We start from the raw sequence: 19,861 nt of genomic DNA on the forward strand, positions 1-19,861 counted from the left end.
GTCCTGCAGGGATGATACTTGTAAGAAACTTACTTTATATGTCGCCATGGAGGCGAGGATTAGTGATTTAGAAGTCAGTTAAACACTGCAGACTGCGGATGGACTTTAGCTAGGTATGTCTTAAAGTACCTCTTCCTGAGGGCGTTTCAGTGTTAGAGTTTCACCTTTATCGTTAGTTTTTAAGTCAAAATGCATCCGTTCTTCCTTTTCTGTCTACACACTGTGTCTGTTTGTAAGTACTCTGTGATTGTGGGCTGTCGAACATGCTCCTCTGCTCGTAAAACCAACAATGACACGACGTGACGATGACAGGGGGGGGGGTTTACCGGTACTTTTTAGAGGTGGTATAGTACCGAATATGATTAATTAGTATCGCGGTACTATACTAATACCGGTACACCGTACAACCCTAATATATACTTACTTATATACTTGGTAATTTATTAAAATATACTTACAGTGTGTATAAAAAATTACGATGGAGGTTTTCGGATGTTTACTAGAGCACTTTACAGGCGGAATAGAGCTCCATTGTTAGCTGACTTTTGCTGGCGTTTATCCGGGAGTTAAAACGCATAAAAAAAGGAAAAAAAGTACTTGTGTCACTCCCTCTCACGTCTGCTAGTCCAAATTGCAGCTGCCCAACTTTTAACTTACACAAGAAAAAAAGCACATTACTCCTGTTTTAGCCTCCCTCCACTGGCTGCCTGTGTCTTTTAGAGTCCATTTTAAAATTATCTTACTTGTTTTTAAATCCTTACCTGGTCTTGCCCCACCATACCTCTCTGGGCTGCTCCAGGAGCAATCAGCTGCTCCTGGAGGAACCCAAATCAAAGCGCAAGCTCAGAGGGGACAGAGCCTTCTCTGTTGCGGGTCCCAAACTCTGGAACGATCTCCCTCTCCATGTGAGACAGGCCCCTTCTTTGGCTATTTTCAACACCCTTCTTAAAACCCGTTTTTATTCACTGGCTTTTTAGGTCTCTGCTATCTGCAGATGGTGTGGTCCTGATGGCTTCATCTGGCCAAGATCTTCAGCTCTCACTGGGTCGGTTCGCAGCCGAGTGTGAAGCGACTGGGATGGGAATCAGCACCTCCAAGTCCGAGTCCATGGTTCTCACCCGGAAAAGGGTGGAGTGCCATCTCCGGGTTGGGGAGGAGATCTTGCCCCATGTGGAGGAGTTCAAGTACCTCGGAGTCTTGTTCACGAGTGAGTGAAGAGTGGATCGTGAGATCGACAGGCGGATCGGTGCGGCGTCATCAGTAATGCGTACGCTGTATCGATCCGTTGTGGTGAAGAAGGAGCTGAGCCGGAAGGCAAAGCTCTCGATTTACCGGTCGATCTACGTTCCCATCCTCACCTATGGTCATGAGCTTTGGGTCATGACCGAAAGGACAAGATCACGGGTACAAGCGGCCGAAATTAGTTTCCTCCGCCGGGTGGCGGGGCTCTCCCTTAGAGATAGGGTGAGAAGCTCTGTCATCCGGGAGGAGCTCAAAGTAAAGTCACTGCTCCTCCACATCGAGAGGAGCCAGATGAGGTGGTTCGGGCATCTGGTCAGGATGCCACCCGAACGCCTCCCTAGGGAGGTGTATCGGGCACGTCAGACCGGTAGGAGGCCACGAGGAAGACCCAGGACACGTTGGGAAGACTATCTCTCCTGGCTGGCCTGGGAATGCCTCGGGATCCCCCGGGAGGAGCTGGACGAAGTGGCTGGGGAGAGGGGAGTCTGGGCTTCCCTGCTTAGGCTGCTGCCCCCGCGACCCGACCTCGGATAAGCGGAAGAAGATGGATGGATGGATGGATGGGCTTTTAACCCAGCATGACACTTTAAACTGTTTTTAACTTTTTTAACTGTTTTTAACTTTTTAACTGCTTTTTATCTAACAAATTGATTTTAGGGTAATTAGTATTTGCTTTTTCAATGTGCATTTTACTTCTGTTTTAAATGTTATTTTTTTAGTCTGTCCTTTGCCTGTATTTATTTGTGGTGTAGAGCCCTTTGTTCTTCAACTGTGGTTGTTTTTAAAGGGCTTTATAAAAAAAAGTTGGTATGGTATAAGGATCGTGAATCATTGGCAAAATTCCAAAAAAGTGAAGTTCTTCTGTATTGCTGATTAAGCAGTGCACTCTATATCCTACCAAGTCAGTCCGACACTGTTTTAATGTCCATTTCTCTGATGATGCAATTGTTGATGACTGAAGTGTTGATATCAACCAAACCTACCCCCCCCCCCCTCGAAAATCCCACACCCCGGATTGTAAATAATGTGAATAATTCAATGTATATGCTCTGATGATTATCTTGTGTGATGACTGTATTATGATGATAGTATATAAATATAGTATATATCTATACCATGAATCAATTTAAGTGGACCCCGACTTAAACAAGTTGAAAAACTTATTGGGGTGTTACCATTTAGTGGTCAATTGTACGGAATATGTACTGTACTGTGCAATCTACTAATAAAAGCTTCAATCAATCAATCAAACCGCTATGACAACATTGTTACAACATTGTTGCTGCTGCATGTGGTCAAAGAGAGCTATGTTTTACTTTCCGCTTTCTCATGCAAGTACATTTATTACATTTTCCTCTTTTCTTTTCTACTGCTGTTACAATGTTGGATACTCAGGTTAAACAAGGCCACAGCGTCAAATCATAAGATTCATGTATTTGAGTATTTAGCCGTGGATGCTTCTGAACGCTGTATGTTGGAGTCTGTTCTCTAACAGTGGGCAATTTGTGACATCACAGATTGACAGATGCACTAGAGAGGGCATTTCCAGGCCAACTCTCTCTGCTCTGCTCTCAAATGCCAAAGCCTGGGGCCCCCCGTGTTATTCCTTCTTGTTCCATGCTGTCTCACCTGCTATGATATATATAAAATAAATATTTAAATTAAATATTTTATTTGTCCACAACATTTTACACGGGTCTGTTTTGTCAATATTAACCAGTAAGTACAAAATAGTTTTTTGGAGTATAAATATTTGGGATTTTGGCACTAACCGGTAGGACTAGATCTGACCAATCTAAGAGCACGAACTGATGAAGCCTACTCAAGACAAACCAAGCAGTCCAGTTGCGAATGATTGAACGCCCTGAGATGACAACGACCTGGATGAACGACAACCTTCATACACTATATTGCCAAAAGTATTTGGCCACCTGCCTTGACTCACATATGAACTTGAAGTGCCGTCCCATTCCTAACCCATAGGGTTCAATATGATGTCGGTCCACCTTTTGCAGCTATTACAACTTCAACTCTTCTGGGAAGGTTGCGGAGTGTGTTTATAGGGATTTTCCACCATTCTTCCAAATGCGCATTGGTGAGGTCACACACTGATGTTGGTCACGAAGGCCTGGCTCTCAGTCTCCGTTCTAATTCATCCCAAAGTTGTTCTATCGGGTTCAGGTCAGGACTATGTGCAGGCCAGTCAAGTTCATCCACACCAGACTCTGTCATCCATGTCTTTATGGACCTTGCTTTGTGCACTGGTGCAGCTGCTCGGCCATGGAAACCCATTCCATGAAGCTCTCTGCGTACTGTAAGTGGGCTAATTGGAAGGTCACATGAAGTTCGGAGCTCTGTAGAAACTGACTGTGCAGAAAGTCAGCGACCTCTTTGCACTATGCGCTTCAGCATCCGCTGACCCCTCTCTGTCAGTTTACGTGGCCTACCACTTCGTGGCTGAGTTGCTGTTGTTCCCAAACTCTTCCATTTTCTTATAATAAGGCCGACAGTTGACTTTGGAATATTTAGGAGCAAGGAAATTTCACGACTGGATTTGTTGCATAGGTGGCATCCTATGACAGTTCCACCCTGGAAATCCCTGAGTTCCTGAGAGCGGCCCATTCTTTCACAAATGTTTGTAGAAACAGTCTCCTTGCCTAAGTGCTTGATTTTATACACCTGTGGCCGGGCCAAGTGCTTAGGACACCTGATTCTCATCATTTGGATGGCTGGCCAAATACTTTTGGCAATATAGTGTAGGTAAGATGAGAAAAGACGAAAAATTACAATTTGGTTTGAGGAAACACAAGATAAGGTAGGATAAAGTATTATTTTAATTGTATCTTGCCATGTGCGCAATATAATCGAGGTGGGACAGATAAGCTGGCTTTTTTTTATAGTGATCCAAACATGGGCAGGTGTACCTAATGTTGTGACCAGCGAATTGATATGTTACTTACAAAGTTTTTAAAAAATATATATATCAGTGATGTTTATCATCAATATAAATATTTAACAGTGTACATTTTCAAAAGATACATTCTGATACTTTTGGAGAAAGTGGAGTGTGGTTTAATTTGCAATCTAGGAACGCAAACCGACTCAAAAAACGGGTTGTAAATGTGAATGTTGTGCAAAAGGTGTGCAAAATTAACACTAAAGCATATGCGATACATATTATGTAGACCACCAGAAAGTGTTTTAAATGTCGATTAAAATCATCATAGGTTCCCTTTAAAATAAACTGTTTGTCATAAATCCTGCTATTGGTGTGTGTACTGTTAGTAATGTAACGTGTAGATATGTGTCAAAGGTACCTTGGTTATCACGAATGGTAAAGTTGGGATTGATGTGTATGTCTGGAACCATGGAGAAGTAGAAGTGGTGACCCTCGGGGGGCTCGTCCGGGTCCACGGCGCTGAGCAGCTGGATGAGCTGGGAGGCACCAAGACACATGGATCCTTACGATTAGCGATGGAAGCCACGGTGCAGTAAATCCCGGGCGTATCAGCGCATCACACACATAGAGTACACACCTCCCCCGCCTGCGTCCCCTCACAGATATAGGGCTGGTAGAGGCCGGCCAGCCGCGGCGGATTGTCGTTGACGTCCAGCACCTTGATGGACGCCACGACCGTGGAGGACAAACGATGGTGCTCTGTGAGAGGAGTGAGTTATCGGAAAGTAAGACTTGACTAAGAGTAAAAAAGACTTACTGGCTTCCTTGGCAATGACGGTCAGATTGTGCCAGGTTGCCGTCTCGCGGTCCAAAGTCTTGGCGATGGTGATGGTTCCATTGAGAGGGTCCATTCGGAATGTCTTTGTGGCGTCGCTACTTTTTTCTATGGAATATCTAGCGGGGAAATGACAATAATATTGAAATGATGACACTGGAGAGGTACAATATATTATGTCAAGGGACGATACTGTAGAAAGTACAGCTTGTATTGCAATACAGATTTACTATCCACTAAAAATTATGTAACACACAGCCATTATCCTCTAAAAAACTAGCAACACGTAACTAGGGATTCGTACCAAACTCAGTATTTTTATAGGCACCGCCCCAATTCCGTCGGTCGTACCGAGGAAGTACCGACGGAGGTAATGAAAACTGTAAAATCCAACGGTGCCATATTTTGATACCTTTATTGCCCCCGCATCACATCTGGTTGCAGAATAAACACCGGCCCAATTACTTGGCGAGAAAACAAGTACTCAAGCAGCACCCTGAGTGGATTCAGTCAAACTGCTTCTAGGTAATGTTGCAATTGTCCATGCCAACAAAGCAAGTATGCCTCATAGAAAGCACTCAAACGTAAAGTAAGTCGCCACTTTTCCAAAATGGGCTAGCTTGATGCTAATTTACATTGGCGTTTCCATATACATGCTACTAACATGCATAACCACTAGCATTAGAGATTTGACATGACGATTTCAAGACTTTCAAATTTGATAATGAAAACTACAACTAAGATGCACATTACCATGAAACTGCTGGTTTGTGATGAATACAATACTTACAGTATAACTGCTTTGTTGGGCACAAGATAAGACTACACTGGCACAATCAGCTTCATGGCGAAGACACTTTCCTGGCTAGGCGACACAACTGCCATCTAACATCTTGCAATTGCAGCTGCACGCAAAAATATAAGGTTCTAGATCATCATTTGTCTCAAGTTAATCGTTGTTGTCTCTAATGAAGTCTGCCATGATTAATAGTAGTGTTGTTGTTGGAGGAAATAGTGAACATTGCGTTGCATCTGTGAAATGTACAGTATACGCCACCGTATGCTTAAAATGAGCAAAATACGTAAATATTACATGTTATTATTAATGTGCTTGTTACTACATTACATATATACTTACATGGCTACTCACCAATTTAGTAATATATACTTACAGTGTCTGTATAAAACGATGATGGAGGTTTTTGGGTGTTTTTTTAGAGCGCTTTATAGGTGGAATATAGCGACTTCCATTTGCTTTACTGTTAGCTGGCTTTGGCTGGTGTTTGTGAGTTAGAATGCATAAAACAAGGAAAACAAAGTACTTGTGTCACATAAGGATTGTGAATGATGGGCAAAATTCCAAAAAAGCGCAATTCCCCTTTAATGCTGATTCAGCCGTGCACACCTTACCGCTATTACAACATTGGTTCTGTTGCTGCTGTGTTGAGCAATGTGCTTGTTCACAAAGGACCATGTGGTCAAAGAGAGCTGTGTTTTACTTTTCACTTTCTCATGCATGTACATGTATTACATTTTCCTCTTTTCTATCTTATAAATGTTGTTACAATGTTGGATACTCAGGTTAAACAATGCCATAGTGTCAAATAGAGATGTCCGATAATATCAGCCTGCCGATATTATCGGCCGATAAATGCTTTAAAATGTAATATCGGAAATTATCGGTATCGTTTTTTTATGATCAGTATCGTTTTTTTTATTTTTTATTTTTATTTTTTTTATTAAATCAACATAAAAACACAAGATACACTTACAATTAGTGCACCAACACAAACAACCTCCCTCCCCCATTTACACTCATTCACACTCATTCACACAAAAGGGTTGTTTCTTTTTGTTATTAATGGTTCCTACATTATATATCAAAATATATCAATACAGTCTGCAAGGGATACAGTCCGTAAGCACACATGATTGTGCGTGCTGCTGGTCCACTAATAGTACTAACCTTTAACAGTTAATTTTACTAATTTTCATTAATTACTAGTTTCTATGTAACTGTTTTTATATTGTTTTACTTTCATTTTTATTCAAGAAAATGTTTTTAATTTATTTATCTTATTTTATTGTATTAATTTTTTTTAAAAAGGACCTTATCTTCACCATACCTGGTTCTCCAATTTAGGCATAATAATGTGTTAATTCCACGACTGTATATATCGGTATCGGTTGATATTGCATGTGCATGTACGAGCCAGTCTGCCCCACAACAAGAGAACATAGATAAATAACGGATAACGGATACCAGTGCTATGGAAAACATCCTGCATAGTGCCGGTGCCCAAGAAGCCCATCCCATCGGGATCAATTGACTTCAGACCTGTTGCCCTGACGTCCCAGGTCATGAAGGTCCTCGAGAGACTTGTGCTGGATCAGCTGAGACCACTGGTGGCTCCTTCCCTGGATCCTCTACAGTTTGCATATCAGCCCCATGTAAGAGTGGACGATGCTGTTATCTACCTGCTGCATCATGCTCACTCTCACCTGGATGGTGGGAGGGGCACTGTGAGGATCATGTTTTTTGATTTCTCCAGTGCCTTTAACACCATTCAGCCAATTCTGATGAGTGACAAGTTGCTCGGGATGGGTGTCAGTTCATCCATTGTCTCCTGGATCACTGATTACTTGTCTGACAGGCCCCAGTTTGTGCGACTGGGGAGCTCCCTGTCAGATACTGTGGTCAGTGGTGTAGGTGCTCCACAGGGGACCGTCCTGTCTCCTTTCCTGTTCACCCTGTACACCTCAGACTTCCAGTATAGTTCCAGGTCCTGCCACCTGCAGAAATACTCTGATGACTCTGCTGTGGTCGGGTGTATCGGAGAGGGACGGGAATTGGAGTACAGGACACTGATCGCTGACTTTGTGGAGTGGTCTCAGGCGAACCATCTGGTCCTTAATGTGGACAAGACCAAGAAGCTGGTCATCGACTTCAGGAAGAGAGTGACCCCGGTGGAGCCCATCAAGATCCAGGGCCGGGAGGTGGAAGTAGTGGAGCAGTACAAGTACCTGGGAGTCCACTTGAACAGCAGACTGGACTGGAAGGACAACTGCAAAGCTGTTTACAAGAAGGGCATGAGCAGACTCTTTTTCCTGAGGAAGCTTAGGTCCTTTAATGTGTGCAGCAAGCTGTTGGAGATCTTTTATCAGTCTGTTGTGGCCAGTGCCCTGTACTTTGCAGTGGTTTGTTGGGGGAGCAGCGCCAGCAAAAGGGACTCAAACCGGATTGATAAACTGATCCGGAAAGCCGGCCAAACTATTGGCACGCAGTTAGAGGCGTTTGTGTCAGTGAGGGACAGGAGGACACTGGACAAACTGCTCGCCATCATGGACAATCCTGCCCACCCACTCCACCTGACAATTAAGGGACAGCGGAGTTCATACTCCAACAGGCTCCTTCAACTTCCTTCCGGCACTGTGCGATTCAAGAACTCCTTCATTCCGTACTCCATCCAGCTGTATAATCACTCGCCATACAGCAATAGATGACATCTGCCTATTACCTGACACCTGACATGTTAGCTACTTCTCTTTGTTTATAATGTTTATAATGTCAATTTTCTATTTCCTGCTGGACCTACTCTCTATTTTATGCTGCTGCTGTCATATATACTGTATATACTGTAATATTGTACATGGTCATTGGTTTATATTGTATATATGTTATAGACATGATATAATATATCTGTATATAAATTATTCTGTACACATATTATGTATATATTCGTATATATGTTAGATTTATTTTTTATAGCTATATTAGTCTATTTATACCTGCATTGTCCTTTCCATCCTTACACTTTCCATCATTGTAACTGAGCTACTGTGTTGAACAATTTCCCTTGTGGATCATTAAAGTTTGTCTAAGTCTAAATCTAAGTCTAAGGAACTTACTGACTACAACGTTGGACTACACATCTCTATCATATATGGAGATATCTGCTGATGTCTGGTTGGATATGGTGTGCATTCAAATTTTCGAGTCATGGGGATCCAAAATCCACAAGCCAGCAGGCACAAGACATCAAAATAACATTGAGAACTTGTTGAATTAGGTCCTGACATTGAGCAACTCAAACCTGACGACGTTTAATCAATGTTGGAGTCTGACGATGATGTGACCATTGAATTTTGGTCTTTTTCCAACCAACATTTGACAACACAAATACAACGTTGAAATAACGTGTTTTTCGACAACGTTTATTCAATGTCAGGTTGTGACGTTGATTTGACCTTTGAAAACTAACAACGTGGATCCAGTGTTAGACACCAACGTTGTCTCAATTTAAAAATACAACTATTTTGGAACGTTGTTTTAAAGTAAATTTTAAAGGATATGTATGTATAATCAACGTTGTATCAATGTCTTGTGCCTGCTGGGAAAAACAGGCACCAACAGGTAAGAAAAGTTGGTTTCGCATAATATGACCCCTTTAACGATTAACAGTAATTAACACACAAGTACAAAAAACATCTACCATTGAGTATCACTATCGATACCCAATTACTGGGAATTGGTACCGTATCGGGTCAAATGTGAAAAGTACCGATCCCAACGCGTGACTGGTGGTAACGGCAAGGTCTGTGGCTGCATGAGTGCTGCTGGCTGAGGGGGAAACGAAGTCGAACATGGATTGGAGCATCATCAGCTCTCTTGGGAACTGGCCCCGTTTCGCAACAGAAGCGCTGAAAACTCTTTTTGACTTCTTCATTTTTGTGATAAAAGTCACACAAAGAAAAGGGGATGTGGTCTGGAGTCGTTTGATGCCACACAAGTAAGTAGAAAGATACATGCGTCAGGCATAGTTGATTGCATCATGGCTGCATGAGTGCTGCCGACACTGTGGAAAGTCCAACATGTTTTGTGACATGGTTGCTGAAATGCGAGGGTCGCTTAGGGCTCTTTAGCGCCGCCCTAGTTGCTCCCTGGACCTCTTTCAGAGATGGTTTAAAATGGAAAAAGATGAAGGAAAAAATATATATTTTGTTTTAATATAATAATAATAATAATAATAATACCTGGGATTTATATAGCGCTTTTCTAAGTACCCAAAGTCGCTTTACATGTTAAAAACCCATCATTCATTCACACCTGGTGGTGGTAAGCTACTTTCATAGCCACAGCTGCCCTGGGGTAGACTGACGGAATATATTTTCTGTAGGAGAACAAACATGACACAAACCTTTCTAATTGTTAGGAATCCCACTGTTTGTATTAAACATTCTTCACTGATGAGAGTTTTGGCAAGCACCATTTTGTCCTACTATTTTCAGCGATCCTTGAACTCATCGTAGTTTGTTTACACGTACAACTTTCGCCGATTCTGCCACAGAAACACGTGTTTTATGCCACTCTTTCTTTGTCTCATTTTGTCCACCAAACGTTTTCTGCTGTGTATGAATGCACAAAGGTGAGCTTTGTTGATTTTATTGATTTGCTGGAGTGCTTATCAGGCATATTTGGTCAATGTATGGCTAATCAATGCTAACATGCTATTTAGGCTAGCTGTATGTACATATTCCGTCATTATGCCTCATTTGGAGGTATATTTGAGCTCATTTAATATCCTTTACTTATGTCCTCTGTGTATTTAATTAATATTTGCATGTCTCAAGACACATTATCTGTATGTTATATTGGCTGCATTTCTCATAGTTGTTTGTGTGCCATGTTGTTCCAGACCACAGCAAATGTTACCCAGCTTGCAAATATTCTAATAAATACATTAGAAGAAGACAGCCTGCAGTTTCCTTCAACTTGGACACACACATCTATACCTTTGGCTATTCTGAGCCAGTTTTTTCCAGAAGTTATCTCACCCTTTGAGAAGCCTCCATTTAACTCACGAGTTCCAATGTTGCAAAAATGTGTAGAATAAAAATTAAAATATAACATTTCTGTCAACGAAGATTTGCGCCAGCCTTTGATAGTAGGCTAATATAGCTAATATAGAAACTTACATCATGTGTTGCCTTCATTATAACACTCATATAAGACTTTTAAAGTCATTTTGATAGTAGGCTAATATAGACACGTACATCATGTGTTGCCTTCATTATAACACTTATATAAGGCTTCTAATTTTTTGCGGCTCCAGACAGATTTTTTACTTTTTATTTTTGGTCCAATATGGCTCTTTCAACATTTTGACTTAGGGTGATGCTGCATGATTATTCCGTATTTAGTTTTTTTGTTACTTAACACTCACACATGAATTTGTCACTCTGTCTCTTACAAATATGTCCACAAAATGTCCCCCTCGATGACGAAATTGCTGTCAGCAGCGCAAACTAGCAGCATGATCACAGCATTAGTGAAATCATAACACATCTATAATGTGTTTCTTACTGAGAATAAAAGTGCACAAAGTAGTAAATCACATCAGCTCACTTTGCCGCAGAAAACAAGCCGAGCTGACAAGAGCAAACTGAATAATTTTTAGTGTAACTTCGGAAAGCATGCACGTATTAATCAAGGCGACAGCGTCACCAAAGGGACACTAATAGACGCCGGGTGCAGGATGATGTGCGGCGCCTGCCATCGGCAAGCTCGCCTCAGATGGACTCCAGGCGCCTCCCGCGCAGAAAACGTGCCTCCCTTGCAAATGACATCAAATCTCAATTCCGGGCGCCGCCTCGCCTCACACGGCGCTTTATTACATTCCGGCGTCCAGGCCACGTCGCTTTGTGATAATACCACAATAGATAGAAAAGCCTGTGAGGTGTGAAAAAAAAAAATCATGATGATTTATTCAGCGGTCCTCATTTCCGACTAAACTAATGCGTGATAAATATGAACGTGTATGGCGGATACAGACATGAAGGGTAAAAATGGATGCGGCGAGCCAGTGACGCTATTTGGAATTGAACAATTTTTCACAGAGTGACATGACAGTTGGAGGAGATGGCCCAACCTGATGGGATCGTCGGCGGTGTCAGTGTCCCGGGCGCTGACGACTCCCACGGCGCTCCCCACGGCGGCGTTCTCGGTCACCTTCCACTCGTACGACGGCGAGAGGAAGACGGGCGGCTCGTTGACGTCGTCCACCACGATCTTCAGCGTGGTCCTGTCCATGAACTCGTCCAAGGGCAGGAAGGCGGTGTCCACCTGCTCATTGACGACCTCTGCTGCCATCACGTAGCGCCTCTTGGACTCGTAGTCCAACGGCTATGGCAAGAATTAAGGGAAAAACATCAATATCTGACATATTGATACTTAACCATAGCAATATTTTGACCCGTTTTTCAAATATTTCATCATTGAATTGACGTTGAATAAAATGTCAATATTGTAATTTAACGCATTAAACATACGAGTATTATTATGGTGTGTGTATAAGGTAAGACATATTATCTGGCGTTTTGTTTTCGCAATATTATGCAAAAGCAACTTTTCCTACATTCTGGTACCTGATGATCTGCATTTGGGATCTGCATAAATCCTGAAAAATTGTGCGCGTCTGCGCTGGCGCCGTAGTCGTTAATGTTTTTCTTTTTTTCTATCTTCTTGTTATGGGACATTTATCCTCCGCTGTTGCCATTTCTAATAAAAAAAGTAGTGTAAAGTTCTTTCTTATATCTGTCAGTAAACTCGCCATGAAAGCGCTAAAACATACCGGTGCAGTGAGTGTACATTATTCACCCAAGGAACTTAGAGTTATTAGAGTTCCGGTCGGACGGTTTCTCACAGGACATATTTCGGGTGTTGTTGTTTCCAGATGAGGAGATGTTGCTCCGTTATTGATTTAAGTAAAGTATGAATGTCATTAAAACGGTTAGCTTCATCTTTTGACACTTCTTCCACTCCCGTCCTTGCACCGCTACAACTAAGATGACGGGGAGAAGACTCTTCCGAAGGCAGTGTTGGGTTAGTAACTAGTTACAGTTACTAGTTACTTTATTTCAAAAGTAACTCAGTTACTAACTCAGTTACTTACACCAAAAGGTAATGTGTTACTGTGAAAAGTAACTATTTAGTTACTTCTTTTTTTCTTCTTTTTTTTTTTAAAGCTCCCATTAATGCCCTTTTAGCCTTCATGTCAGTACTATTATTGCACTGGAGAATAATACTGTCAGGTTCAAACACTGATGACATCTATTAAACAGACAAGAGACAAAGAATCAAACAGAGAAATCAGAATTGAACATCATTTTTTTTTTTCCTCATAATTATGACATTTCTGGAAATAAATCAGAAAACACTATTCTGGTAGGTATTCTTGTCTTCAGATTCATCTTCCTTGTCGTCCACCAGGAAGTACATCTGAACAGCTTTATCATCTGCTGGGCCAATCGCTGTGGTAATCAGACGGTTAAACAGAGAACGCAGACAGGGAAAACAACAACATCCACACAACGTCAGTATTGCTGAACACGGCCATAGTTACCAGATACCAAAAACTTGTATTTGCCAAACACGTCCAACCACCCCTCCTACATAGATGTATCTATGCCTGAATGCTCTTTCAGTTTACCGTTAAGGGTGTGCACGCCTTCCAGTGCTTTGGTCAGGCTACTTTCTGCATCAGTGCAGTTTGGTACGAACATGCAAAACTGTTCACCAAATATTGCGCACACGCCCTTTTCCGCCATGTTTAGCGTCATACGGTTTTGAAAAGCCATAAGGAAGGCGGCGGCGAGTTGATTAGCGACGGCCTCAAGTCTTGGCCTGTGTAATTTTCCAATCTCTGTACGTTGTAGTGGACGTAGTTTATTCTGTCAACATTCTTGTTAATCGTACACCACCAGTAGACGTATGATTAAAATCCAGCTGCAACTTGATTTACCAATTTATAGTCGTCAGATATACTTCTTTGGACACCCATTAATATAGGTTGGATCTACAACACTTTGCCAGTTTACATCATGTCTAGTTATTTTCCAATGTTCAGATATCAAACTGTTCAGGCGTGTTAACAATTCTTGTACAAATATTGATACATTTACTATGTGTATGCAGTTATCTGATGATACGTTTCCTAACTGTTGTACAGAGCCTTGCATGGTAATGTAGGTATAATTAGCTTTTTTCACATATTTATCAAATATTGGTTTCTGCTTTGTCTCTTTAGCTACAAGGTCAATTTTGTTTTGCTCATTACTTCAATTCAACTTTTTTTACTCATTTTGAGTAATTTTCTGGGCTTATACATACAACACAATCAGTTTTTGTAGCCTTTTCCACTTGCTCCGCCATAAGGAACAAATTAATTACCAAAACAGGAACCAATTATTATCAAACTTTGACACACCATCAAATGGTATGCTTACAACTTGTCACAGTAGAATTTGTAGTGTGCTAGTTAACATGTCCCTTTGATAACACGAATACAATCCCAAATACTTTTTCCCCCATTATATGACATTTTTACAATGTAAATACAATCCCAAATACATTTTCCCATTATATGACCTTTTTAGAATGTGCTAAGTGTACTCAGCTTGGTCTTTCCACTATCTTTACTGCTTTTTAAGTTATTTACAATCTCTACCCCCTTGGAGAATGCTCATGTTTCCTTTTCATTGATTTTTCAAAATTTTGGTAGCTGATAAGGTCTTTCAAATATTATTTCAAATGGTCTGAGTCTTGTTGTACTTGTAATGTTCATGTACTGTACATTTTTACTAAATCTATACATTGTTCATGGACGTTTTGTTTTTTCCATACATTTCTTTAGTCTGTCTTTTTATTCCCGTTTGTCCTTTCCACTAATCCTGCGCTTTGTGGATGATAAGCACAGTGATTTTTGCTATCAATGTGAAATAATGATTCTATTTTCTTGATCAATTGATTTACAAAATAAGGTCCATTGTTACTGTATAGATTTAGTTATATCATATCTTGATATTATCTCTTTGCATAATGCTTTTGCTACTGTTAGCACATCTACTTTTCCTTTGGGAAATATTTCTACCCACTTTGAAAATGCATCTACTATGACCAGACAATAATGTTCTCCTTCACTCTTATTTAGTTTAATTAAAATCCAAGCCTAGATGTCGTATACGAAATTTTTTATTTTATTTTTTATTTTTTTATACGAATTAAACTATAGGAAGTATAGTACTTCTGTATGACGATATCCATATCCCTCCTGTTGAGCCATGAGTTCAACCTTGGCTCAATATTGCTGCTCACTTATACCGATTTTTCTTTGTAAGATTGGTTTATTGTCTGGACATACATAGATGTCTTCATTGTTCATCATCATCCTCATCATTTATTTGTATTCCTCTCATGAAAATGCATATATACAAGCCATATACAATTGACACTTTCATTGTTTTTTTTTTTTTATACATTTCCATGTTCAGAAAGGAATAGATGGAAGAATACTATTCTTATATTTATCTGACCCTTTTTTAACACAAATTATTTTAGATGACTTTATCACTATTACTTTTACCAACACCCTAACTCCAAAATACTTTTAATTTTCGTTTAAGCATTTTCAAAATGACACGTCCAATCACAATCAAAAATCACTGTGATATAATGCCAGTTGTCTCTTTTTGTAACTCTTTTTAAATTCAAAAATATTCTTGCAGCTTTTTAAGTCTTTGTCTAGAGAATTCTATGCTTTCACAGTAGCAACAGACAGGCACATTTGCTTCAAATGTGTTGGCACTCTTATTTAGTTTAAAATCATACGGCCTTCTGTGGTTCTCATCTTCAGATGTGAACACAAGTAACTTTTGTAAGTCCTTCGGAATAACTTTATTTCTAGCTTTGAACATCACTTATAGAGTATGCAATTCTACCATGTCTTTTAGTTTTAATAATCCTGACCTAATGAAGAGTGCATTTGTGTGGTCTCTATATCCTACTGTAAAAATTATACGAATTGCTCTTTTCTGCGAAAGAAATAAAGGCATTATGTTGCTGTGATATGTATTTCTCCATATTTCTGCACAATAATTGAAATAAGATAGAATAATTGAGCAATATTACGTTCTCATTGTATTATTTAACCTTGTTCAAAATAAATAAGCTTTTAGATACCTTATTTTTCACATGCAATATATGAGCTTTCCATGTCAACTTTTCATCTAAGATGACCCCAAGAAATCTGATTTCAGACAACTTCTCAATTTTCACATTGTTTATGGATAAACAAACTTCTACCTTTCTTTTATTACTGAATACTATAAATTTAGTCTTTTCCAAGTTTAAAGATAATTTATTTACATCAAACCATAATTTTTGTTTAACCATTTCCTCTTCAATATTATCGGCTAAGATTTTCAAGTCATCTCACTAAGAAACATTGACTGCATAACCCTATTTTCCCTTTTTCCAGACATCCCCTGATGTATCATTAGCTCTTGGTATTTTGTTTGCTAAGCTAGGTCCTACATTTACAAATAATTTATTTAATTCATTGACAATTTCATCTTTGTTTTCAATTAACATATTATCTTTAAATATCTAGGTAATTCTGTTCGCCTTGTCCTATTCCCTATTGCTTTATTCAAAATATTCCATGTAGCCTTTATGTTATTTTTATTTTTATGCAACATTCTTTTGTAATATTCCCTTTTTTCTTGTCTCAATATATTGGTCAACTTGTTTTTGTAGTTCTTTTAGCGTTTTTCAGCATTCTCTGTTCTCGATTTGATAAACTCCTTAGAAAGTCTATTTTTCTTTTTACATGCATTTTTTCAAACTGTTTATCATCCAATATGCATTATTTTGCCTTTGTTTAGATGTGCATGGAACCTCAGGACAATGCTTGTTTTGCTGTTTTGTCAGCAAACACTTTTCCTATTGATACTGTGTCTGTTCCTTTGGTGTGTGCTGCACATTTGCATATTGCTATTTTAGCTGGTAGCTGTACTGCTTCCATTCTTTCTTTTTCTCTTTCTTTTTTTTTTTTTTACACAAATTAAACTTTATCATTCCTATATTTTGGCTATATATAAATATATTGTGACCTTTTGATCTTTCATAACTTTACATGCTTATTTCTATTAATACGTCTAGTTCTGCCGCTTGCATTGAGCAATTTGATGGTCATTTGATAGCTTTCAAAATTTCCGTTACTGTAACAATCGCACATTCTGTTCTATTTTTATTTCACAGAATGCTGCTTTAGCTTCTGAATTTCACTCTACAGATGATTAAATGTTTCATTAATTTACTTAAAAGAGCTACTATTTCATCATAATTTGGTATCCAACTTCTACAATAATTGGTTAATCCTAAAAATTACCTAATTTGCTTCTTTGTTTGTGGTTTTTGTACTTGTTGTACTTTGTTTTTCTATTTTCCACAATAGTGCGTCCATCTCTGTTTAGCGAACGTCCTAGATCCTTTACTTCTCTTTTGCATAATTGGACTTTTATTTTGCTTATATTGTGTCTTTCACTATGTAGATTATTTAATAACGCTAATATTATTTTTCTCCTAATTCAAATGTTATACATCTTACTTTATGTATTTTTAAGTAACGTTTTAAACTCACTTAAATGTCTATACGCCACTTAATCTATACTTTTACACTCTGAATTTACATTCTTCCCATTGTTTATATTTTTTATTTGCAATTATTATTCACCAATATTCAGAGCAAACAGTTGTCTATCGCTAGCTGATAGTTTTCCTGATTGCCATACCTCCTTATTTATTCTATGTTATGTCATCATCTTATCTTAGCTCAACACTCAGATGTATGGTGTTGCAAATGTCTAAAACATAATCTAACCTAAGAATGTTATACTACACTTCAAAGTTAAACCTACTTTAACCTTTCATGTAATAAATTCATTTTCACACCTCCCCCAATGCACCACACACACACACACACACACACACACACACACACACACACACACAAAGTGGTGTGTGGGTGCGTGACTGCACTCTCAAGGGCAAAGGTCAGCAACACTTGAAGAGGTTTCTCTTCTTTTTTTTCTGTTTTTTTTTCTTCTTCCCTCAGCTAATAAACATGTAACCCCCTTTATCATTTTATCATACTATATATCTCAACTCTTATTATAGTTATTCATGTAGGTTTTTATTTGTTCCATTATTTAATTATACACATATATATTTGTATATATAAAAGCGGTCTTTATATATCCAAACATACATGCATATCTTCAGTCTACCTTTTCTTCATCTCTTATTTCAATACCCCACATTATCTCTGTCGTAAGTATTAGTTTATTCCATTTAGCATTATTTCTTATGATCGATTTTTTTTCCCATTTCTTCATTTATTTTTACTTTTCTCTCACTTTAGCACTTTGAGTTTTCTCTTATTTTATTTTTCTCTCTCTCTCTGTCTCTGTCCACACTCAATCTCAATTTTACCATCTATTTTTCTATTTTTCATTCCTCCTTCATGATCTGATACTATTGCTAAACCTAGCACAGTCATTTTATTCTCTACATGTGCTTGTACATGCACCCCTCACCTTCCAGCGGGTGATCATGGGTGATGGGTCAAATGCAGAGAATAATTTCGCCACACCTAGTGTGTGTGTGACAATCATTGGCACTTTAACTTCTTTAACTTTACATGCTACGGTGTCACACAAAAATGTGATTTCTTTAGCCTTTATTTATATTATTATCTCTGATTTACTCGCTGTTTGTTTACTTAAGTCCTCATAATTTAGTATGTCCTTATTATCAATTTATTTGTCTTTTCATGTGGTCTTCGGAGATTTGGATGTCTCCTATTTTGGTTTCAATAGATTCTAATAGACCATAACAGGTCTGCGTTTTTTGGGTCTCTTTTTGACCGTACTGTTGGTTGCTTCAATACATTTTCATTGTATGGTTCTACTGCTTTCCAGTCTTTACATTTTAACTTGTCTTTTGGACTAACCTTTGGTTTACTTGTCCCTTTTCCCATTTTATAAATTTGGAGTAATCCGTCGTCCCCTAAAGAGCCGAACTTATAAGGATTACTTTTTTCTTTGTTGTAAGATAGTGGTTTAATTTATTGCAGTGGTACATGTCGCTTATACTGGAGTTGGTTCCCCAGTGGAGGTGTCTTGCCTACAAGCTTCCACAATAACCCACTATTTACTTCTCACAACTTTAATATGGAGTGATAGCCGAATGGCGATTACTCCCACACACTCTCAAGTTCATTCATACTTTTCAGTGTTATGATACTCTGAAATGTTCAATGTTTCATACATGTAGCACTCCGACACCCTCCAGGTTATTGTTTTTTACGGACAAAAATTCTGTTTTTTTTTTTCTGAATAGACCTTGTTAGGTCTGCGTCGGACTCCGTCGTCCTCAGGATAATGGCTTACGGATATTTCAATATTTATTGTGGGATCCGACACCCTCCAGTATTTTGGCCTCTTCAGTTTTTATCTTAATTCAGTTTTTATTTTAAATTTTAATCACGGACATTGGACTCCGTCGTCTCCTCTAATTCTTTGGCCTTTTTACCTGTTAGAGCCTAGGATTTACAGGGTTTGTATATGCGTCGTAACCCTCAGTCACACGCTTTTTCTTAGTCGTTTCTTTCTCTTAAAACGTACTCACTGCTCTCTGCGTTCCTTCCTCTTGTCCTCGGACTCCGTTAGTTTTTCAAATTCCAGCCAAAATGAAGAAAAGCAGTTCCTCAATCAGGATTTGGTTGCCATGGTCTTTCTGGTTTCACTCACTCTTGCTGGAATCGTCAAAACGTATTGGATCCGGCTCGAAGGACCAATAAGATGTCAGGTTCAAACACTGATGACATCTATTAAACAGACAAGAGACAAATAATCAAACAGAGACAGAATTAAATTTGGACTCAATATTGAGGAGAGACATGGCCACTGTACTTTCTGCACAGTCCTGCACCACGCTCTGACGAAGAAGGTTTTCGTCTTCTCTTTTATTTAGATGTTCAATGTTT

At 39.2% G+C, this 19,861-nt stretch overlaps 1 protein-coding gene across 1 annotated transcript in view; it reads right to left on the reverse strand.

Moving 5' to 3' along the window:
• cdh19 (cadherin 19, type 2) overlaps positions 1 to 19,861 on the reverse strand; it is a 69,475-nt gene that overhangs the window by 11,484 nt on the left and 38,130 nt on the right. The window contains 4 exon segments of the mRNA XM_062021052.1: positions 4,560 to 4,677; positions 4,779 to 4,900; positions 4,959 to 5,095; positions 11,906 to 12,159. Of these exon segments, the coding sequence (XP_061877036.1) occupies positions 4,560 to 4,677; positions 4,779 to 4,900; positions 4,959 to 5,095; positions 11,906 to 12,159 (631 nt within the window).

Source organism: Entelurus aequoreus, linkage group LG15 (assembly GCF_033978785.1).
Source record: "Entelurus aequoreus isolate RoL-2023_Sb linkage group LG15, RoL_Eaeq_v1.1, whole genome shotgun sequence".
NCBI lineage: Eukaryota > Metazoa > Chordata > Actinopteri > Syngnathiformes > Syngnathidae > Entelurus > Entelurus aequoreus.